The 24,049-nt window shown below is 40.0% G+C and overlaps 2 protein-coding genes across 3 annotated transcripts; both read left to right on the forward strand.

Moving 5' to 3' along the window:
• The first annotated feature begins 993 nt into the window (after window positions 1–993).
• LOC128317492 (B-cell receptor CD22-like) lies at window positions 994–5,866 on the forward strand. The gene is made up of 8 exons (XM_053229667.1): window positions 994–1,189; window positions 3,250–3,498; window positions 3,820–4,077; window positions 4,181–4,438; window positions 4,529–4,786; window positions 4,890–5,147; window positions 5,240–5,497; window positions 5,601–5,866. Exons 1-8 carry the CDS (start codon window positions 994–996, stop codon window positions 5,864–5,866), a joined length of 2,001 nt encoding a protein of 666 aa, XP_053085642.1.
• A 4,222-nt stretch (window positions 5,867–10,088) lies between these two features.
• LOC113537700 (B-cell receptor CD22) lies at window positions 10,089–23,567 on the forward strand. Of its 2 annotated transcripts, XM_053229845.1 has the most exons (17): window positions 10,089–10,203; window positions 10,428–10,496; window positions 11,742–12,095; window positions 13,731–13,979; window positions 15,857–16,114; window positions 16,218–16,475; window positions 16,579–16,836; window positions 16,941–17,198; window positions 17,291–17,548; window positions 19,341–19,592; window positions 19,683–19,940; window positions 20,031–20,291; window positions 20,368–20,473; window positions 21,450–21,486; window positions 21,960–22,046; window positions 22,136–22,216; window positions 22,721–23,567. In XM_053229845.1, exons 2-17 carry the CDS (start codon window positions 10,436–10,438, stop codon window positions 22,739–22,741), a joined length of 3,057 nt encoding a protein of 1,018 aa, XP_053085820.1. In that variant the 5' UTR covers window positions 10,089–10,203; window positions 10,428–10,435; the 3' UTR covers window positions 22,742–23,567. The 2 variants fall into 2 exon arrangements, with proteins under 2 accessions (XP_053085820.1, XP_053085821.1); XM_053229846.1 differs by lacking the exon at window positions 11,742–12,095.
• The last annotated feature ends 482 nt before the right edge of the window (window positions 23,568–24,049 follow it).

Consider the following 24,049-nt stretch of genomic DNA (forward strand, 5'->3'; position numbering starts at 1 on the left):
TCTAACTGTCAGTCAAGGGGGTCAAGCATGACACACTTTCTTTGCTCTGCAACCAAAATGTAAATGTTGACATTTTTGCAAATGCTTCATCCAGAGAAAGATTACACACAACCTCATCATTTAATGAGGAAACACTTATTTAAAAGCAGGATTTGAGGCTTTTGAATTGTACTCACTCGACTGAAGCCAAACACTTGGCTCCACTTTTAAACTTATTCTTTTAAACTTATAAACCAATTTAAACTTATTCTTACCTTATTATGATTTAAACCTGAACTGGCAACCTGATTAAAAATGTAATTACTCGCTAGATACAGATTCTGTACTGCCATTTCTATGTTCACAAAATGAAACGATGAAGCATTTATCTTGCACTTGATTTCAATAAAGAACGATTTCACCTTCACATGCCCGTGAAAGTAATCTGCAGTCAGACACAGTTCTTCAAGAGAAAGTCCCAAAAGTCCCAAAAAACTGTCACCAGGTGATGTCATGGACTAATTTGCATATTTATTCAATCGTCAGGGTTATTTGCAAAGTTGTTAACAACAGTGAATAGCATGGCTATAGGCTAGTTCACATACAGAACGGCTGGACGTGCTTTTGGAAATCTACCTTTAGGATTAGCATCTGCCCTCGGCAGAGATTTAATGTATTTATTAATTGTGTTTGAATAAGTAAGAAATAAAAAAAGGGCTATTGCACCTTTAAGGTCTGCTTTTCTGCAGCTCCTCTCCTGCTCTACAAAACCTGTGCACTTCATTTTGTACCTTTAGTTATAAAAGAGCTCAGTCTGAGGCCCCTGTAGTCATCACTAACCCATTTTTTTTTTCATTTTGTGTTGCAGGAGTTTCACAGCAGCAGCATAATGTGTGTCACACACCCTACTATCCCTTTGTGTGTCACACACGCTACTCTGCTTGTGCTGTAAGGGGGTCTACAGTGACGCTGGGCTGCATCTGCATCTATCAGTTTCCTTGCACATTTCAAATAATGTACCAGAGCGAAGACCAGACTACAAAGGTTCATTATCTGATTCCAGACCATCAGTACAGCGGACTGGTTCAGCACTTCACACCGTATTACTGCAGCCCAATAACACTGACCGATGTGACACAACAGGACCAGAGGACCTATAACTTCATGGCAACTCCATGTAGTTTTCAAGTTGTTCATCTTTCTGTCACAGGTAAGCTCCGCCAGCTGAAACACACACACACACACACACATACACCATAATAATAATAAGAACACCTATGTATTCATGCAATTATCCGATTACAATCATGTGGCAGCAGCGCAACACGGAAGAAGGGATCGGTTGAGAGTGACCAGTTATAGCAGTGGGAACATGTGTCTTACGCTGCGTTCAACTCAACTTGTAAGTCGTAACTTGCAGGTCGGAATGCCATCACTTCCACCTCGGCATGTTCGACTTTTCCTCCCTAAACAGCGAGGCAGTAGAGTCAGTGTTACAGATTTAACAAGCAAATGCGTTGTGAAGACTACTGTTGGAGAGTTGACGAGTGGTCGAGGGTTTCTGTGGCTTTTTCTCTGATTGGTTGTAGGTAGCGAATTACAAGTTACAAGCTGCGACCTCGAATCAAACGCAGCATTATTTCCGCTCCCAGTGTCTCAAAATTCAACTTCACAAGCAGAGTGTAGCACCTGCAAGCGAGGGGAAGTGTAGCACGAGCATCAGCACCAACATCAGTGCTTAGCACTCGCAGGTGGAAGCTACAAATATCTTTGTATACTCGCCGACACTGTTCCACACACTCAGGTCAGATACAGTTTAAATGCCATGGCTGTAGAAAAACGTGTGTCGCCCGTGTTGCATTTCTTTTTTGAAAGCACAGCGCTGTCTTTGGCTCACAGGAGAATTATCTGGCTGTGCTGGGCGCTTGCAGATTTCAGCCACGTTCTTTCTTTCTGAACATGGAGATACAGATGGAGGTGGAATGAACGGGCATTTTGGAGTGTCTATTAAATGACAGAGAGGAGGCAAAACAGATGAGCACTTCGGATCGTTACTCATAACTGAGACAGAATTATGTCCTGATTTTTTTCTAACTATAGCTTTTAATTGAGTAATATAGTGATATAACTTACCAAATTGCTACAATGCAGTGCCTCCCTCTTTCACTGTTTCTCTCTCTCTCTCTCTGTCTGAAGCTCTCCCTCCCTCTCTCCCTCCCTCTCCCTCTCTCTCTCTCTGTATCTCTCTTTCATTGTTTCTCTCTCTCTCTCTCTCTCTCCCTATCTGAAGCTCTCCCTCCCTCTCCCTCTCCCTCTCTCTCTCTGCATCTCTCTTTCGCTGTTTCTCTCTCTCTGTCTGAAGCTCTCCCTCCCTCTCCTTCTCTCTCTCTCTCTCTCGCTCTCTGTATCTCTCTTTCGCTGTCTCTCTCACTCTGTCTCTCTCGCTCTCTCTCTCTCTCTCTTTTGCTGTCTCTCAATCTCTCTCTGTATTTCTCTTTCGCTCTCTCTCTCTCTCTCTGTCTCTCTTTTGCTGTCTCTCTCTCTCTCTCTCTCTCTCTCTCTCTCTCTCACAATCTTGGGCTTAACCTTTAGCAAAGCAGAACCTACAGAAAATATGTTAAAAAGGCATTTTTGTTGCAAAGATTATATAATTTATTTAATATTATTATTTCTATTATAATAGTTTCTATTATAATATATTTGTAATAGTTATTTTTCTTTGCCTTAAATGTCAATACACATTTTATATCCTTTTTTTGTTTATTTTATTTATATAATTGACTTCTTTAGATATATAATTCCTTATGTATGTAATTCTTGTTCAGTTCTTTTTATTCTAATGTTTATTGAACTGTTTTTTTTCCCTCATCCAAGATAACGTATATAGTTGGTTAATTCTTATATAAAATAACTGAATAACTGATATATACAGTAATGTCAGCCCTGTATGCTGTCATGTGTGTATCCCTGAGGAAGGTGCTGCCAAATGTTCGGAAACGGTCCTGCTATGTAACATGATAAATAACTTATTAAACGCTGGGTTTAAGACGACAGTTTCTATATGTTATTTAAAAATTTGTAGGTATGTTCATAAATGACATTCACACTTTTGTTTGTTATATTATAAAGAGAGTTTCAGGTATTCTGTAAAATTGTCATTTTAAAAACAAGTAAATATCACCATCTACAGGCAGCATCACATCACTGCAGTGTGTTTTAAGTTGGAAAGCAAAATTTGTGGATGTTTTCCCTCTTTGCTCTCATTCACAGAGCTTCAGGTGGACATGGTTCCTGATAGCGTGCTTGAGGGATATGCAGTCACTCTTACATGTAAAACCACCTGCAGGCTGACTGACACTCCGACATTCACCTGGTACAAAAGTGGAAGTGAATTATACTCCATCTACAACTCTAACCTGCTTCATCTGCCAGCAGTCAGTCAGGAGGATTCAGGCAGCTACAGCTGTGCTGTAAAGGGGCAAAGTTATCGCTCCCCTGCTGTTACTCTTAATGTCTACTGTAAGTACATATTTATATATTCACCTTTATAAAACTACCAGGTTCTATATCTCAAAATATTACCAAATAATTCATTTAAACCACAGAAACCTGAACCAGGATAAAGCAGTTATTGAAGATAATTTGATGAACACACACATTGCAGCAGCAATAAGCCACGTCCAGTATGCTCTCATGTTAATCTCAGTGACAGCCCACTAACACAAGGCTTTTGTCACAGTCTTGATACACACCTCTAATGCACACTGTGCCCTAACACACTTGAACCCAGGATTCGGTAATCCAAATGCACCACCATTCTGTTTGTCTTTCTACCTTTAGACCCTCCAAAGAGAGTCTCAGTGTCCATCAGTCCCTCTGGTGAGATAGTGGAGGGCAGTTCAGTGACTCTGACCTGCAGCAGTGATGCTAACCCACCTGTGCATGACTACACCTGGTATAAGGAAACATCCTTCATAAGAACAGGACAATCTTATATCATTAACAGGATCAGGTCTGAGGACAGTGGAGAGTACAAGTGCAACGTCAGAAATCAATACGGAGAGAAATACTCTGATGGAGCAACTTTAAATGTTTTGTGTGAGTGTTGCACAGTTTGAGATAATAAAACTTAATGGCATTCATATACACATTTCTTTAAAACCTAAATATCTTGTGTTTTGTAATGTTTTGTATTTTTCAGATCCTCCAAAGAGAGTCTCAGTGTCCATCAGTCCCTCTGGTGAGATAGTGGAGGGCAGTTCAGTGACTCTGACCTGCAGCAGTGATGCTAACCCACCTGTGCATGACTACACCTGGTATAAGGGAACATCCTCTATAGGAACAGAACAATCTTATATCATCCACAGGATCAGCTCTAAGGACAGTGGAGAGTACAAGTGCAAGTCCAGCAATCAATATGGAGAGAAATACTCTGAGGAAGTGACTGTAAAAGTTTTGTGTAAGTGTTGGCGTGAGTTCTGAAAAATTTCAGTTGTTCACATAGACTAAGTATTGCTTTAAAACCTAAATATATTGTGATGGATTTCAGATCCTCCCAAGAGAGTCTCAGTGTCCATCAGTCCCTCTGGTGAGATAGTGGAGGGCAGTTCAGTGACTCTGACCTGCAGCAGTGATGCTAACCCACCTGTGCATGACTACACCTGGTATAAGGAAACATCCTTCATAAGAACAGGACAATCTTATATCATTAACAGGATCAGGTCTGAGGACAGTGGAGAGTACAAGTGCAACGTCAGAAATCAATACGGAGAGAAATACTCTGATGGAGCAACTTTAAATGTTTTGTGTGAGTGTTGCATAGTTTGAGATAATAAAACTTAATGGCATTCATATACACATTTCTTTAAAACCTAAATATCTTTTGTTTTGTAATGTTTTGTATTTTTCAGATCCTCCAAAGAGAGTCTCAGTGTCCATCAGTCCCTCTGGTGAGATAGTGGAGGGTAGTTCAGTGACTCTGACCTGCAGCAGTGATGCTAACCCACCTGTGCATGACTACACCTGGTATAAGGGAACATCCTCTATAGGAACAGAACAATCTTATATCATCCACAGGATCAGGTCTGAGGACAGTGGAGAGTACAAGTGCAAGGCCAGAAATCGATACGGAGAGAAATACTCTGATGGAGTGACTCTAAATTTTTTGTGTGAGTGTTGCACAGTTGGAGATAATAAAACTGAAGACATTCATACACAGATTGTGACAGAACTTAAATATCTTTTGTTTTGTATTTTTCAGATCCTCCAAAAAGTGTCTTAGTGTCCATCAGTCCCTCTGGTGAGATAGTGGAGGGCAGTTCAGTGACTCTGACCTGCAGCAGTGATGCTAAACCACCTGTGGTGAGCTACAACTGGTATAAAGGAACATCCTTCATTAGAACAGGACAATCTTACATCATTAACAGGTTCAGGTCTGAGGACAGTGGAGAGTACAAGTGCAAGGCCAGAAATCGATACGGAGAGAAATACTCTGATGGAGTGACTCTAAATTTTTTGTGTAAGTGTTGCATAATTTGAGTTCATAAACCTACAGACATTTTATACACATATTGCTTTAAAACCTAAATATCTTTTGTTTTGTAATGTTTTGTATTTTTCAGATCCTCCAAAGAGAGTCTCAGTGTCCATCAGTCGCTCTGGTGAGATAGTGGAGGGCAGTTCAGTGACTCTGACCTGCAGCAGTGATGCTAAACCACCTGTGCATGACTACACCTGGTATAAGGGAACATCCTCTATAGGAACAGAACAATCTTATATCATCCACAGGATCAGGTCTGAGGACAGTGGAGATTACAAGTGCAAGGCCAGAAATCGATACGGAGAGAAATACTCTGATAAAGCGACCGTAAAAGTTTTGTGTAAGTGATTGATTGCTTGTGTACAGCAACCGACTGACATCCACTCTCAGTATTCTATAACATGCGGGTGAGAAAGATGGAATTATAAAGTATAAAAACTGATCATGTGATTTTATAAGAGGCCACCTACCAATGGTCATCAAAGTTTATGTCGGGGGTCATAACACAGGCAGACAGCATTAAACGAGGATAATTCATATTCATAAATCAAAAAAAAAAAAAACAGGTGAGAGTCAAAAACAGGAAGTACAAGAAATGAGGAACTTGGAAACACTTCACTAGGGAAACACAGCTCAGACTTAAAGACTTCGCACTGAATCACAGAAACACCTGAGCATACTGTACATAGACAAAGTAATCAATACGCTAATACACAACAGGTGCACACAATAGGGCAACATGCCAATCACAGGACAGGGGTGAAAATAAGGACAAAAAAAGTCTGAAACAAGGCACATAGTAACATAAACAAAAGCACATGACATGAACCCATGCCAAGATGACATGAAAGTTGTGCTCACTGCGCTGGGAAACATGACATACAGTGACATATTGTGACATATTCTTACAGTTCTGTTACATCGTCCTTTTTTACAGACCCTCCTAAAAGAGTCTCAGTGTCCATCAGCTCCTCTGGTGAGTTAGTGGAGGGCAGTTCAGTGACTCTGACCTGCAGCAGTGATGCTAACCCACCTGTGCATGACTACACCTGGTTTAAGGTGAATGAAAGCTCACCTCTAGGATCTGGACAGAGTTACAGCTTCACACTGAGCTTCAACAGCAGTGGATGGTTTTACTGTGTGGCTCAGAATAAATACGGGAATCAGAGTGCAGCTGCAGTGCCTGTGACTTTAAATGGTAAGACGTCTGATCGCATTGTTAGATGTGAGTTTTATATGTTTAAGTTGTCACGATGTTTTACGGAGTGATTGTTTTTCCTCTCTCAGAGTCTCCATCTTTGATGATTTTGTTTGTAGCTGTTGGAGTCTGCCTCTGTGGCGTCGGAGCTTTTATAGCTGGACTTTTCTGCAAGTGGTAAATCACAGGCATCTGTCTGGAAAATTTTACAACATCCATGCTTGATATTTGGATATATTTCTACTCTTACTCTGCTTAATTATCAGGAACATCTTCAAAGTGTCAATTATACTGCTAAATACTCAAATCTGATTGGTCAGAAGGTGTTGATTAATTTTCTATAACAGCAGCTCTGACAGTAGTGCAGCTGCAGATCACAGATTTGTATTAATGCACTAGTTCTAAGGCGTTATCGTTTCTATAGCAACAGCTAATTCAGAGGGACTTGTATTGTGGACGCTCCACAATAAACAGATGAAAAATGTTGTTATTTAACAAAGAAAAAACATCTAATCATTGATAAGGTGAATTTTTCTGTTAGGAAGCATTTATATAACATTTATGGAAGGAGTCTCCAGTGTCAGAGATAAAACTAACACGGAAAAGTCTTCAGGACAGAGGAGTTTTTTTGCTTTGTGGTTTCTCAGAAACATGACAAGTATCTAACAGGAAACTGGCAGATAATGCAAAAAAAAAAATAAAAATTAGACAAATTCAGAGTCAAAAAACAGGCAGTGAGTCAGGGGATCAGCAAACAGAGCAATAACGACAAAACCCGAATTGAAAAAAAGCACTAACCAGAAATATGATCAAAAACCAGAATGGCTAAACACAGAGAATAAGGCTCGATAAGTCAGGAAAAAATACACAAATGAGTGTTACTTCACAACTGACTGAATGTCCAAAGGCTGTGTATATCTAGTGTAGTGGAAAATGGGAACCAGGTGAGTGCAATCAGTAATCAGGGACGCAGGAACGTGACAGTGATCTTGTGCGCTGGGTGTTGTAGTCCAGAGCGGCCATGTTTGTAGGCCGCAGGGAGTTCTGGGAATCAGAGTTCGATGCCAGTTCTGCCATTGACGTGACAACAAGCTGCTATATTTGTCTTATTAGCCTCAAAAGAGAGAGAGAAGAGAGGCTGGGGAGGAAACGACTCATATTTAAAGCTGCTATGACGTACATGAGAAGAAGGAACTAACTAGTCTTACGGATGTTCCACAACATTACGTAACTATAAGTAATTATAACTTGATAAGTAAAACATGTCATTCATTAATAAAGTAAAAATCACTACTAAAATAAAACACTTCAGGACATGCTGGTATAGGAAAATAATCAACTCCTGGGTGGTAACAGTAACTCCGCTTCATCTCACCACTTTATTATTAATTATTTCATCTGTAACAGCACAAAATAGAGTATTTTTTTCTTTATTTAATTGACGTTTTTTCTGAGAGCAGGGAAAAGAGGAAGAAGAGCAACGTGGTTAAACATGTGACTGAGACACACTCTACCAAACGTGTATGAGGTACACTCTACTCTACAACACACTCGTACTGTCTAAACATACTGGTGATTAAATATGTCTGAATATATCTTCGTGCTTCATTTTATTTTGTGTCTTTTTCTCACTTTCATCATGGGTTCATCGGCGAGTTTTTATTCTCTCTGCAGAACGATGGCACTCGTGCTGAACACGGCCCATACTGTACTCTCGACCCCATGACCAGGTCCTCCAATGACGTATACTGTACAATTGCAGTAAGTGAGCTTTCACTGACACTCAGATCTGGACAGAAATTCTAAACAACAAACAGCTTATTCATCCTGTATCTGTAGAGGTTGAAAAGTTTGTCGGGGAAAAAAGATTAAAAAAAGATTAGACCTACAACAAAGTGTCAAATCGAACAGAATTATGGTGGAACCATTTCACCATTCATTTTTATCGAACATCCTCTCCTGTGTTAGGGACTCGATATTGCTCTACAGGGTCGGTGGGTCTGGTGTTGCATTTATATTTACACTTTGCTTGTAGCCACTGGGACCAGCGTCATGCTTTAAAACCATCAAAGCCCAAAAGCAAAAGGTTTAAAGCGGCTGTAAGACAAGGAATCTTAGAAAGAACCACACACTAGTGTTCTTACCCATGCATAGACTTCCATTTTGAAATTACATAATCACTTGTATTTCCACCTCAAGCCCTTTGTGTGTGTGTGTGTGTGTGTGTGGTTTTTGTATTTTTTCCAGACAATAAGTCACCGCTGAGATCATCAGTACTACCCAGGAGCAAAAAAGATGCCACATCTGTTCCAGTTGTGAAGAGTTTGAAGTTTTATAATAAAAATGTGCCTGGCTGCACATGGACAATTCTTGAGTGATTATTTTATAATTTTTTTTGCCTAGCGTAACACCTATTATGTATTATAATATTTCTTTTTGTGCTTTGTAAATGTTTTCTTAAAATGGACTGATTGTAAAATTATATCTGTTGTGTTTGAGATCACAAATGTGAATCCTGTACTGCAAATAAAGGACCTTCTCTGTACTGACATCTCAGGTGTGTTTGATGCTGAACTGAACTCACACAGGGCTGGAGAACATTCGTAAAAGAAACTTCAACTTGACATATCCCACACAACCATGGCCAAGTCTTAACCTCCTGACCGATGCAACCAGATTTTGAGATAAAATATCATGTTACATTGCCATTTATCTTCACAAGCTGCTTATAAATGCTTTTAAATATCCATTACTTGATTACTGTAGGTCTAGTCTGTTGCCTTAAATGAAAATTCCACCCTGAGACACAATAAATATGTTCATATTGAAATATTTGTGATGTAATTAGTGATTCTGGTGCCAATTTGTTGGTTGGTGCAGCATTTTCCTTATTTATGTGAGATGTTAGTGGTTGTGTGTCATCCTGATGTCACACTGCTATCGCTAGCACAGTTTCGGAGACGAGGAGGTGAGAGAGCTGGACAGACTAAAGGACTAAAGCGCCGCTGCATCGCTCTCTTTAGGGCCAAATCCCCTTGCACCACTATTCACAAAAAGACATGAGCACCTATACTATAAAACTGTCTATAAAATACAATAAAAATACACTGTCAAAAATAAGACATATGATTTAGCCCCACCCCCACCCTCTCCAAAAAAAACCCAAAAAACAAGTGAGGCAACTAACTGCAGCAAGATTTTAAAGTAAATTTAACTTCATGCTATAAAGTGTGCTCTAAACTTATCCAAAAAAGTAGATATAAATTGCTGCCTCAATTTCTGAGTGTAAATAACATGCCTTATTTTTGTGCGATACTCTGATACACCACAAAGCAGCTCGATTTCGCAACATCCTGTGTGCTGATGTGAGGTGCTAAACATACGAGAGATGTGGAAATCATGGTCTGTTACACACAGATCAAAACCTCAGGACCAATTCTTCATTTCTCATTAACCACTAAGAGTTTGTAAATCGTGGACCAACCAGGTGAGCTCATACCCTTTCATCATATGTCATACACTTTACACTATCATTTTCATATTTATATTTTACATGAGGTCAAATGAGGTCAGAGCACGTGTCAGCGTCAGGTCTGACATGTCTTACACATCTTACTCATATCTAACTTAATGCATTCATTGAAAAGACACAAGCTGTTTACTGTGTAAAGATTATTGAGAGTAAATGAAAAATCTCTGTTATGTTTGTAGACTTTGCTATGATGGTGTTGCTCCAGTTTATTCCTCCTGCTTCTCTCCTCTTATTAGTCGTAATGACCGGTGAGTCTGAGCATCACATATTTATGTGGAAAGTTAATCAAATTCTGTAAGTCTGTAGTGTGTATGATTATTTATGATAAAAATAAATACCTAGTTGGTTGTATCTCGTTCACTCATGTGTAGCAGGAGGTGTGAGATATCAGCACTCCAGTACACTTTTTGTTTTGTTTTGCTTTTTTTTTAAAAAAAATCATGATCATGATCTGCACTTTAATTAATGCATCATCAGCAAAATAGAAAATGACACCAAATTGTTTTCTAATGGGAATCATTTATTTAAAAGCTCTTTATTCATTTATTCGAGGAATTTTACTCGCTCAATTAAAGCCAAAGCTTGTCTGACTTTTCCCATATTAAAATGCAAACTTGGATAAAGAACCTAATTAAAAATGTCATTAGGGGTTCATTTACAAACAAATCTAATCTGTGTCTCACACACACACACACACACACACACGCACACGCATGTACGTACGTAAGTGCTCAATCCAGCATCCTGACTATGGCACAACAGCTAGCTATTGCACGATGTCAGTTACACTATGTGCTCCTGATGACTTCACCTATTGCGCAATTCACTTTTGCCCTAAAGGACTTTCCATATTGCACAAAACACTTCCATATTTGCTCAAACGTACCTTCCATCTTTACACAAAAGTATTTACACACTATTGTTGTATTCTTTTTTTCTTTTTAAATTTAATATATATACAGATCCTTTCACCTTCTTTAATATATGTAACATACACTCACTCTCCACTTTATTAGGAACACCTGCACACCCACTCCTTTGTGTGATCATCCAATAAAAAAAAAAAAAAAAAGTTTGATAAACATATATCATAAAATTTCAGTTTGATAATCATGAGGTTGGTTATGTGTGTGTGTGTGTGTGGGCGTGTGTTAATGCAGTGCTTTGATACTGATTCATTCATCTTAGTGATTCATTCATGACTGAATTGTTTGCGAATGGCTTTTATAGATTTATAGAACTTCTGATATTAGCCTGAAATCCCCAAATTCTACATCTAGTAAATTATGGCAGATGATTCGTGTTTTTTTTTTTTTTTTTTTTTTATGTGAAGTGTGTTAAGTTCTGCTTTACTGCAACTTTCTCTCCCTCACTGTACTGGAAAACCCACAGAGCTTCCCATTTTCTGCTTTAAGTTATAAATTAGCTGTGTGTGTGTGTTTTTTTTTCTAATGCAGCTAATAATTAACATATTTTTGTATTTTGTGTGGCAGTTGTTGAATCCCAGCAAGATTCGAGAGTGCATTATACACAGCAGTCTATCTGTGCTCTAAAAGGATCTACAGTGACTATGGGATGCACTTACAAATATAATGTTTTTTTCAACGCTAAAAGAGTTTTCTGGAGCAAAAAAGAGTCTACGGTAGCTACAGTGAACGAGCCTCCTGATCTGTCTTTAGACCCTGAGTACAGAGGCAGGGTTCAGTACATCAGAGAGACACTGCATGACTGCAAGCTCAGACTGAGCAATGTGACAAAACAGGACCAAAGTATATATTTCGCAATAATTATAATGACATCTGGGCGAAAGTTAGAAGGTAGAAGTGGAGTCAACCTTTCTGTCACAGGTAAGCTCCATGAGCTGGATGAACACATTATACTTCATTCACTGGTGCACAGGATTCCTTCCTCAGTGACGTCATATGATCGGCTACTTGCACTCAAGCCTATGAAACATATCTGTTTTAAAATTGTGCACTTCTTTTGTGCATTTCCGGTAGCACTGTTTACATTCGTCAGTACCGTTTGTCCTTTCATATTGTGATCAACATAGAATATTTTCAAAGTGAACTGAAATATCATGAACACTGCTGCATCGTCACAATTTAAGAGCTTTAAGGTTCCTCAGCTCCCCAGCTCAGAGTGAACTCAGGAGATGATGATTAGCAAAGCTACGCCATGACCATTTCACCAATTCCACCTATACGATGATCTCTAGCAGACATTTTAAACCAGATTAGCTAGATCAACAAAAACCACAGAGGATCTGAGAAAAGTTCAAACACCACCACCCTGTGTGTGAAATATTGCACTGTTATTATTATTATTAGTAGTAGTAGTAGTAGTATGAATTTACTAAACATAGTTTTACATGCTAAAAAAAACATGGCTAATATGCATTAACAGTATTTATCTTTGGGTTATCATAGCAAAAAAAAAAAAGAAAAAAAAGACAGGCTGGCATGATAAGTTGTTCAAGAAAATCACACAATAGTTTTAATGTATGTGTCTAGAAACTAATATCATGTGTGGTATCCATTTTCAACTGAAGACACCCTGCTAGCAACAGTATAAGCTACTTTGCAGTAACCTGTGAGAGCGAACAGCTAGCTCTGTTAGCTTGTGTGTTTACTTACCTTCACAGATGCGTATTTACGACGCAGCATACGGGTTGATTTTGAAATGTGTTGTGTGAAATGAGCAAAATGTTCAATTAGTCGGTCTAAATTTCTGTTTGTCGTGGGCCCTGGTCGCTAATCTGTCCAGCAATCTAATGTTAACCTGGTTTTATTACACAATACAGCTAGTTTAGCTAACATTAGCTGCCTTATGGTAAGCAGGCAAGTTTTTTTGGAAGCTAGCAAGATAGCTAACATTATGCTAACTATTACATTCTGTAATTAAAATCAGTAGTCAAGATTGCTAATAAACTAGATACATTATTAAATATAATATACAATATATTGCATTATCCAGTGTTGCCTGGATTACATGAATCAACAATGCTAACTGGCTGGACAGGCAGCAGTGTTTCTAAAAAGTAGTTTACGCCAACGAGACATGAGTATGTGTATATCTGATATACTCTGTCACATTACTAACATTTTTCTACACAAATCATTCATATTTATTTACCTTTTTTTTTTTTTTTCATTTGTGGACCTTTGCGCGTCACTTTCTTTTGTGATTTTTTTTGTGCAAATGCTCAAAAACAAGGGCACATTTTATTACATTTGTGAATATTATATGAGTTTTGATGCCTATTTGACTTTATAGAAACACAGGGAGGATATTTACTGTGGCTGTTCGATGCCAGACACATTTTTGGGGTTGTTCTGTTATTAAGAGCATTTGCATAATTCTATAAAATTGTCATTTTAAAAAAATGAATAAACTGTGCCATCCAGAGGCAGCATCACATCACTGCAGCAAAGAAGCACACTTCAGCCTCATATGTTTTCCCTCTTTGCTCTCATTCACAGAGCTTCAGGTGGACATGGTTCCTGATAGCGTGCTTGAGGGAGATCCAGTCACTTTCACATGTGAAACCACCTGCAGGCTGACTGACACTCCGACATTCACCTGGTACAAAAGTGGAAGTGAATTATACTCCATCTACAACTTTGGCCTGCTTCATCTGCCAGCAGTCAGTCAGGAGGATTCAGGCAGCTACAGCTGTGCTGTAAAGGGGCAAAGTTATCGCTCCCCTGCTGTTACTCTTAATGTCTACTGTAAGTACATATTTATATATTCACCTTCATGAAAAAATAAAAATGATTCCCATCACTAATCTCTCGTAATAAAGTAGTAAAACCGTGATTAAACTGCTATGAAAGGGAAAGTCTTCTACACAGCGCTATACACTGATTAGCCATGACATTAAAACCACATACAGCTGAAGTGAATAACATTGATTATGTCGTTACAATGGCACCTGTCAAGGGGTGGGAAATACAGTATACGTCCAAAAGTTTGTGGACACCTGGCCATCACACCCATATGTGCTTGTTGAACATCCCATTCCAGATTTATTCCCCCTTTGCTGTTATAATAAGCTCCACTCTTCTGGGAAGGTTTACCACTAGATGTTGGAGCGTGACTGTGGGGATTTGTGTTCATTCAGCTACAAGAGCATTAGTGAGGTCAGGCGCTGATGTTGGTGAGGAGGTCTGGGGTTCAGTCGGTGTTCCAGTTCATCCCAAAGGTGTTCAGTGGGGTTGAGGTCAGGGCTCTGTGCAGGACACTCGAGTTCTTCCACTCCAACCTTCACACACCATGTCTTCGTGGAGCTCGCTTTGTGCACAGGGGCATTGTCATGCTGGAACAGGTTTCAGCCTCTTAGTTCCAGTGAAGGGAAGTTGTAAATCTAAAGCATAAAAAGACATTCTATACAATTGGGTGCTTCCAATTTTGTTGCATCAGTTTGGGGAAAGACGACACATGGGTGTGGTGGTCAGGTGTCTACATACTTCTGGCCATATAGTGTATTAGGCAGCAAGTGAACAGTCAGTTCTCAAAGTTGATGTGTTGGAATCAGGAAAAAAGGGCAAGCATAAGGATCTGAGCGACTTTGACAAGGGCCAAATTGTGAAGCCTGGGTCAGAGCATCTCTAAAACTGCAGCTTGCTGCGTATGGGGCCACAGACTGGTCAGAGTGCCCATGCTGACCCCTCTCCACTGCCGAAAACGCACGTGAGCATCAGAACTGGACCACGGAGCAATGGAAGAAGGTGGCGTGGTCTGATGAATCACGTTTTCTTTTACAACATGTGTATGGCCTGGTGTATACACGTCGCTTACCTGGGGAAGAGACGGCACCAGGATGCACTATGGGAAGAAGGCAAGCCGGCGGAGGCATTTTGATGCTCTGGACAATGTTCTACTGGGAAACCTTGGGTCCTGACATTCATGTGGATGTTATTGGCATGTACCACCTACCTAAACATTGTTGCAGACCAAGTACACCCCATCACGGCAACTGTATTCCCTAACGGCAGTGGCTTCTTTCAGCAGGATAATGCGCCCTGCCACGCTGCAAAAACTGTTCAGGAATGGTTTGAAGAACATGACAAAGAGTTCAAGGTGTTGACTTGGCCTCCAAATTCCCCAGATCTCAGTCTGATCAAGCATCTGTGGGATGTGCTGGACAAACAAGTCTGATCCATGGAGGCCCCACCTCGCAACTTACAGGACTTAAAGGATCTGCTGGTAATGTCTTGGTGCCAGATACCACAGCACACCTTCAGAGGTCGTGTGGAGTCCATGCCTTGACGGGTCAGAGATCCAACCTGCTGCTTTCCTTTAATAAATAGTTAGTGTTATATCTCCAATTTTGTGAAGTTATGTCTGCCTCATTAATTTAAAATTCCTAAATAACGAACTCATTCTAGTCACAAGTTAGTAAGACTTTGTTATTATTTCTAGCTGATTAGCTCAGTAAGTACAATGTGCAGTCTGGAAATAACCTCTCAGGAACTCCTTAATTAAGATATATAATTATAATATATTAATAATATATTAGATAATAATAGAGTAATGGAACATGGACTCACCCAATGACAGGAAAACACCACATGCACCATCATTCTGTTTGTCTTCCTACCTATAGATCTTCCAAAAAGTGTCTCAGTGTCCATCAGTCCCTCTGGTGAGATAGTGGAGGGCAGTTCAGTGACTCTGACCTGCAGCAGTGATGCTAACCCACCTGTGCATGACTACACCTGGTATAAGGAAACATCCTCTATAGGAACAGGACAATCTTATATCATCCACAGGATCAGGTCTGAGGACAGTGGAGATTACAAGTGCAAGGCCAGAAATTATTATGGAGAGAAATACTCTGATGGAGCAACTTTAAATGTTTTGTGTAAGTGTTGCATAGTTGGAGATAATAAAACTGAAGACATTTTATACACATATTGCGTTAGAACTTAAATATCTTTTGTTTTGTAATGTTTTGTATTTTTCAGATCCTCCAAAGAGAGTCTCAGTGTCCATCAGTCCCTCTGGTGAGATAGTGGAGGGTAGTTCAGTGACTCTGATCTGTAGCAGTGATGCTAACCCACCTGTGCATGACTACACCTGGTATAAGGAAACATCCTCTATAGGAACAGGACAATCTTATATCATCCACAGGATCAGGTCTGAGGACAGTGGAGATTACAAGTGCAAGGCCAGAAATTATTATGGAGAGAAATACTCTGATGGAGCAACTTTAAATGTTTTGTGTAAGTGTTGCATAGTTGGAGATAATAAAGCTGAAGACATTTTATACACATATTGCGTTAGAACTTAAATATCTTTTGTTTTGTAATGTTTTGTATTTTTCAGATCCTCCAAAGAGAGTCTCAGTGTCCATCAGTCCCTCTGGTGAGATAGTGGAGGGCAGTTCAGTGACTCTGATCTGTAGCAGTGATGCTAAACCACCTGTGCATGACTACACCTGGTATAAGGGAACATCCTCTATAGGATCAGGACAATCTTATATCATTAACAGGATCAGGTCCGAGGACAGTGGAGAGTACAAGTGCAAGGCCAGAAATCGATACGGAGAGAAATACTCTGATGGAGCAACTTTAAATGTTTTGTGTGAGTGTTGCATAATTTGTGTTTATAAAACTTACAGACATTTTATACACATATTGCTTTAAAACCTAAATATCTTGTGTTTTGTAATGTTTTGTATTTTTCAGATCCTCCAAAGAGAGTCTCAGTGTCCATCAGTCCCTCTGGTGAGATAGTGGAGGGCAGTTCAGTGACTCTGACCTGCAGCAGTGATGCTAAACCACCTGTGGTGAGCTACACTTGGTTTAAAGGAACATCCTTCATTAGAACAGGACAATCTTACATCATTAACAGGATCAGCTCTGAGGACAGTGGAGAGTACAAGTGCAAGGCCAGAAATCGATACGGAGAGAAATACTCTGATGGAGTGACTCTAAATATTTTGTGTAAGTGTTGCACAATTTGAGTTCATAAACCTACAGACATTCATACATGTATTGCTTTAAAACTTAAATATCTTTTGTTTTGTATTTTTCAGATCCTCCAAAGAGTGTCTCAGTGTCCATCAGTCCCTCTGGTGAGATAGTGGAGGGCAGTTCAGTGACTCTGACCTGCAGCAGTGATGCTAAACCACCTGTGCATGACTACACCTGGTATAAGGGAAGATTCATTGTAGAATCAGGAAAAACCTACACCATTAACAAGTTCAGCTCTATGAACAGTGGACAATACATGTGCAAGGCCAACAATCTATACGGAGAGAAATACTCTGATGGAGTCACTCTAAATGTTTTGGGTAAGTGTTTGAATTCAGAACAAATTGCTGACATTAACGAAGGCTACAGAGTGCGCTAAAGTCTGAGGCCCTGATTTAATAAAGTTTTGTGTGTAGAAACACATGTAAACATGATAACATCTGCAAAAGAAATCATGCAAGCTGATTTACTAAACAGGTCTGCAGAGGATGATTGCTGCTTTCACATGAGCAAAGTAGTCCTGTTATGCATATTATAGATGAATTTTACTAAACCTAAATGTCTCTTTGGGTATGGCAGGTGCATGCTCAAGTGAATACTTCTAGTGGCCTGGTATAAACTTTTTAATTTAAAAATTAAAATAAAGTATGTTTCTGCCATATGAAGACAAAACTGAAGCCGCTTTTTTTCCAGACACTGGCATAAAGTCTGCCAAAGGCTGTGCTGGCTCTGGCAATCCTAGTATTGACTTTCTCATCACTAACACCATTTTGGAATGGTGTTCTGCCAAGATAGATGAACCTGCGCACTGCATTCAGTCTCTTTTCATTCACACTTATGTTGGGCTCAATATAAACCTTCTCTGAGGCTAGTTGATACATCACTACATTCTACTTCGTGATGATGGTAAGACCAAAGTTACTGCACCGCATCAGAGAACATGTCAGTGCTGCGCTTGCATGTCAACTTCTGATCCTTCTTTGAGGGCGGAATTGTCAGCAAACAGAAAGTCTCTGGTGATGTCTGTCCTGACCATGGATTGAGTCCTCCCGAGTTTTACCAAAGGTTTACCATCTAAGCAATATCTGATGTGAATGCCTGCATCCCTCTGAAGACATCAATCAGCACGGCATAAAACATGAGACCGGACAAAGAAGGTGCCAGGACACAGCCTCGTTTCATGCCGTTTCAGACAGGGAAAGCCTCAGACATGTTGCCATTGTCTTGGACTTGGACTTGCGTATCATAGTGGAACTGCTGCACCATGGAGTTTAACTTATCGGGACAAGTGTACTTTGCCATTATCTTCCATAGGTCATCTCTATTAACAGAGGCAAAAGCCTTAGTGGATGGCTAGAACAGCAGAATACCACATCAGGTTTCACTCCTGTCAGCCAAGAACAAGAATCTGAGGCTATCATGGGCACAGGCTCACCCAAACTGAACAGCTGAAGACTGGAAAAAGACCAGGTGATTTTTTTTTTCTAATCTTCAACTGTCCAGTTTGGGTGAATCTGTGCCCACTGTATACTGTATATGGTGGGACTCTGCCACAGCTGTTTCTATGGACGAGCTACCACTGATGTGGTGTTTTTTGTAGGGTTTTGTTGCCACACCTCACAGCCTTTAATCCACCACATGCACAATTTTGCACATACAGTAGGTTGGCAACCAAAATGCCCCTTACCACCGTGGGGACCGCTGCCACCACGGCACACACAAATTTACACATGAGTCTTGTTCACAAAATCACCGCCAGGTGGTGCAAAGGGACGCGCAGGTTGTAAAGATTTTGTGTTTATTAAACCACAATTTGAACTGTACCTCAGTGGATGTGTATCAGCATGGGGGCGCATTTGTTTGTATTTTTGTTCTTTGATTTCACCAGATAAGGCAAGGTTTAGTTTCAGGTTCACTCTTTTCACACACAAAAATAGAATGTATGTTGGAACTTGAGGTAATTCATGCAACTGGTCTTTGTAAATATACCCCCACAACACACACACTTTTTGTGCACACAATTTATCTTCATCTACATGCAAATTAGTGCATGTTATTTGGGAAATCTGTAAATCAGGGCATAAGTATCTTATATTTCTTATTTTTTCTTAGATCCTCCAAAGAGAGTCTCAGTGTCCATCAGTCCCACTGGTGCGATAGTCGAGGGCAGTTCAGTGACTCTGACCTGCAACAGTGATGATAACTCAGTGAAATATACCTGGTTTAAAGGAACATCAGTTATAGGAACAGCAAAAACCTACACCATTAGCAAGATCAGCTCTAAGGACAGTGGAGAGTACAAGTGCAAGTCCAGCAATCAATATGGAGAGAAATACTCTGAGGAAGTGACTGTAAAAGTTTTGTGTAAGTGTCGGCGTGAGTTCTGAAAAATTTCAGTTGTTCACATAGACTAAGTATTGCTTTAAAACCTAAATATCTTGTGATGGATTTCAGATCCTCCCAAGAGAGTCTCAGTGTCCATCAGTCCCTCTGGTGAGATAGTGGAGGGCAGTTCAGTGACTCTGACCTGCAGCAGTGATGCTAACCCACCTGTGCAGAACTACACCTGGTTTAAGGGGACGACATCAGTAGGAAAAGGAAAGGCCTACATCATCTCCAAGATCAGCACTGAGCACAGTGGAAAGTACAAGTGCAAGTGCAGTAATGAAGTCGGACATCAGGACTCCATCAGTGTAACTCTGAATGTTCTGTGTAAGTTAAAGCTGAAGATCTTCTCACAGCCAATAAGAGATAGAACTATCATAGATTTACTTTAAAGTCTAACTTCCCTACCCATTTTAGATCCTCCCAAGAGAGTCTCAGTGTCCATCAGCTCCTCTGGTGAGATAGTGGAGGGCAGTTCAGTGACTCTGACCTGCAGCAGTGATGCTAACCCACCTGTGCAGACCTACACCTGGTATAAGGTGAATGAAAGCTCACCTGTAGGATCTGGACAGAGTTACAACTTCACTCTGAGGTTCAACAGCAGTGGATTGTTTTACTGTGTGGCTCAGAATAAATACGGGAATCAGAGAGCAGCTGCAGTGCCTGTGACTTTAAATGGTAAGACGTCTGATCGCATTGTTAGATGTAAGTTTTCTATCTTTAAGCTTTTGTAGAATAATTTTTTTTCTCTCAGTGACTCCATCTTCAGACCACAGTTTCGGTGTCATGGATTTGTGTGTAGCTGTTGGAGTCGGCATCTGTGGGGTCGCAGCTTTGATTGCTGCACTTTTCTGCATGAGGTAAATCACAGGCATCTGGCTGTAAACGTGAAGCTATTATGTAGGACACAATTCACTAAAGCCATGATATGAGACATATCCTGATACAGGCTTCATGAGACAATATCGGCATACGTAAAATATTACATTTTAATACATTTATTTTGTTATGACAGCAAAAGGAACCATTGCAGTATCAATACATTGTATTGTAAGAAGAGTAGATCAGGATTAATAATATAAAGTGTAATTTTCTCCTATTATTAACATGTTATTGTAAACTTTTTCAGTGTCAGTATTGCAGCTGCAGACCACCATCATGTATTGTGAGTGGAGGCGGATGCAAGTGCAGTAAAAGGGTGTATTTATTAACAAAGACATTCAACGGCCAGGCGACGTACAAACAGCAATATCAAGGATAATACATAGGCACAAAACGAGGGAACAGAGGAAGAAGTCAAAAACCAGAGTGAACAAACAGAACAAACCGGATAGGTAAAGTCAGGCAGCCAAACACTGAACAATACTGTGCAAACCACAAAGACACGCGGGAGGGTTAAATACACAGAATAATCAAGGGGGAAACTAGGAACAGCTGAGACAGGCCATGACATATGAAGGATACAACCAAACAAACCCAGAAGCACGCGGTAGTTTAACCACGCTGAGCGCTCGGGATACTCAGCACGAGGGAGAAATACCTGACAATCACAGGTTTATATTAATGCGCTTGTTCTAATACATTACCACAGTAATATAGTCTAAATATAATAGGATTAAAAGCAAAATAGGATTAAAAGATTACAAGCCTCCAGTGTCAGCTGTAAGTTTTTGCGAAAGTCTTCAGGACAGACGAGTTGATGATTTCATCATACCACATCGCTGTTGATCATTTGTCCTATAACATCTATTACTCATATTCATCATATTCATCATTCAAAGGTTGTGGCGTCTTCGCTTATGTCAAGCAAATAATTGACTTTTTTTCGGAGAGCAGGAGGACGAGGCAGAAGAGAAACGCGGTTAAACATCAGGTGAGTATTACAGAACACTGTACAACACACTTCACGCACTTCTCTCTCTCTTCTTTCTGGACCTAGTGACGATAAAATGTGTAACCTGAGAACTTTTAAACATCATTTCACTATTTGCTAAACATTTTTCATTCCTCAAATGAATCTGTACAGAAGCTAAATTCTAAGTTCTAACATAATTTTTTAATATTTATGGAAGGAGTCTCCAGTGTCAGCGCTTTGTAAGAGTCAGTAAGTTTTCCATCTTCAGAACAGAGGAGTTTACGCTTTGTGTTTTCCCAGTAACATGACAAGAAAAGATAGGCTGGTGAGTGAACGATGGTTTATAGCTGCTATAAGCTAAGCGTGAACAGGAACTAACAGCAGTGGCATTAATTGTTAACAGTGTTACACGGCCATATTTTTTAATTTATCATTTTAAGGGTTTTGCTTTCTTTCGCTAATGCATGGCATTGCTTATGCTCTCTCTGTAGGATGGTGGCACTGGTGCTGAAGACAGCACATACACTTCTCTTAAACCCCTGACCAGGTCCTCCAATGATGTGTACAGCACACTTGCAGTAAGTCATGTTTCACTGACGCACTTCACTCAGACACTCTACAAGGAAATCGCAAACCTTACAAACAACTTATTCACGTCTTCACCCAGACGGTTCACCCCAGACCTCCTGATAACACGTATGCAGCTCTGGATCCTCAGTCCATCTCTTCTGATTATGACACATTAACCGTGAGTGCTTCCATTTGTATGCCATCACTTTGCTCATAGCCATTAAAGTTCAACAGCAAAAGTTTAAACCAGTCAGAAGTTAAGAGGTTGGACTACTGCTTAAGGTTACACTTGAAGACAAAGTGTTCTCCTGGATCTTATCCAAAATCTCTGTGAGGTTTGTAGTGCATTCATAGCACATATATAACCCACAGAACCACAGCGGTTCTCGCTGTGATGTCGGAGTTTTCCGTTGTTTTTTTTTTTTTTCAAATGTTTGCCATCCACATGAAAACAGTGAAAACTGAGTTTTCAACTTTCTCCATCTTGATTTTATGGAGACTGGAGACCAAAACTCAGAGAAAAGGTTATAGTTTCGCAAATATTCTTATAGACATGGACCTCAGAAAGAACCATCTGCTAGCGTTCTTGCCCAAGCACAGACTTATACAAATTATATAATCGCATTTACTTCCACTTCACGCTCTTCATGTGTATGTGTGTGTGTGTGTGTGTGTTTTCTAGGTTGAGAAAAAGCATCGCTGAGATAATCATCACCACAGAGAGAGAGAGAGAGAGAGAGAGAGAGAGAGAAGTACTACATTAACAAAATAACTGCATGTGCCTGGTTTTTTTGCATAACCTTATTATATATTTTGTTTTTCTATTTGTGCATTATCTTAAATTAGAATAAGGAACAGTGGAACATTAATTTTATTTCCTCTCAAGTCACAAAATAGTAAAGCGCTCATCCTTCCACCAGGAGATTGGGAGTTTGAATCCTGATGTCTGTGTATGGGAGTCTAGACTGCAAAATTACTTGTGGATATTACTCTCTCTCTCCTGTCAATCACAGTGATATTAACAAATCGTGGGCATCTATGAGCTCATGTATGCTGAAGAGGGCAGATAGCACCTTCTTCTGGGTTAAATAAAGTGTTACCAAAGCAACATAAATGTTACCAAAGCAACATACTGTACTTTGTTTGATTCATTTTTTAATTCCATGCAGCAGTGTTATTGCGCTCATGTCTTTTTGTTTGAGTTTACTCCACTTGCTGTTGTTTATGACACATGCTTTTGTTCTTGTTTTGGTCTCTGCCTATCATGCCCCTTTGGCTGATTACCTTAATGTGTTCACCTGTTCTGTGTCACACCTTGATTAGTCCGGTTATTTCTGCCGTGATTTTTTTCGTCCCACTCATAGTATTATATTGCTTTATGTCCTTAGTCCCCTTTGTCTCTGAGTCTACTTTCTGTGTTCCTTGTTCCTGGTTTTGATCAGTTGTGCTACCTGACTGTGTTTTGACCCCAGCAATGGACATTTGTTAGAATTACTGGATTTGCCCAAATAAAGAAAGCGCTGAGTTTATGCATTTGTGCCCTGCATTCAGTCACCAAATTTTTGTAATCCACAGATTCCGCACAGAACCACACAACAGAGCAACAACCTTCACCAACTGAGAAGGTTGATTTGCATGTTGCACTCGTCCTCATTGTCATGCCTTTACATGCAAATCAACCTTCTCAGTACTGACATGTCAAGTTTGTTTGACACTGAACTGCAGGCTGTCCAGTGTCACACAGGGTCTGTGCACGTAAACTGCCTTCATGAATTCAGGCCACAGGTTTTAGGGTGTGTGGGTGTGTTCTGGGGGGGGTCATTATCTTGTTGAAAGCTAATAATAAAAATTAAAGCTGCAAGCAGTATTTTTGGGGGCCAAGCACCCAGACTCAGTGAGCCACACATTCACAAACATGCTACAAAGCAATCACAGGAAAGCAGAGCCATAACTTTAGGTAAAGGGATTCAAGAGTGATTTGTAGTTTCACTCATGATGTGTATGTTTTGAC

Source organism: Pangasianodon hypophthalmus, chromosome 26 (assembly GCF_027358585.1).
Source record: "Pangasianodon hypophthalmus isolate fPanHyp1 chromosome 26, fPanHyp1.pri, whole genome shotgun sequence".
NCBI classification, from domain to species: Eukaryota; Metazoa; Chordata; class Actinopteri; order Siluriformes; family Pangasiidae; genus Pangasianodon; species Pangasianodon hypophthalmus.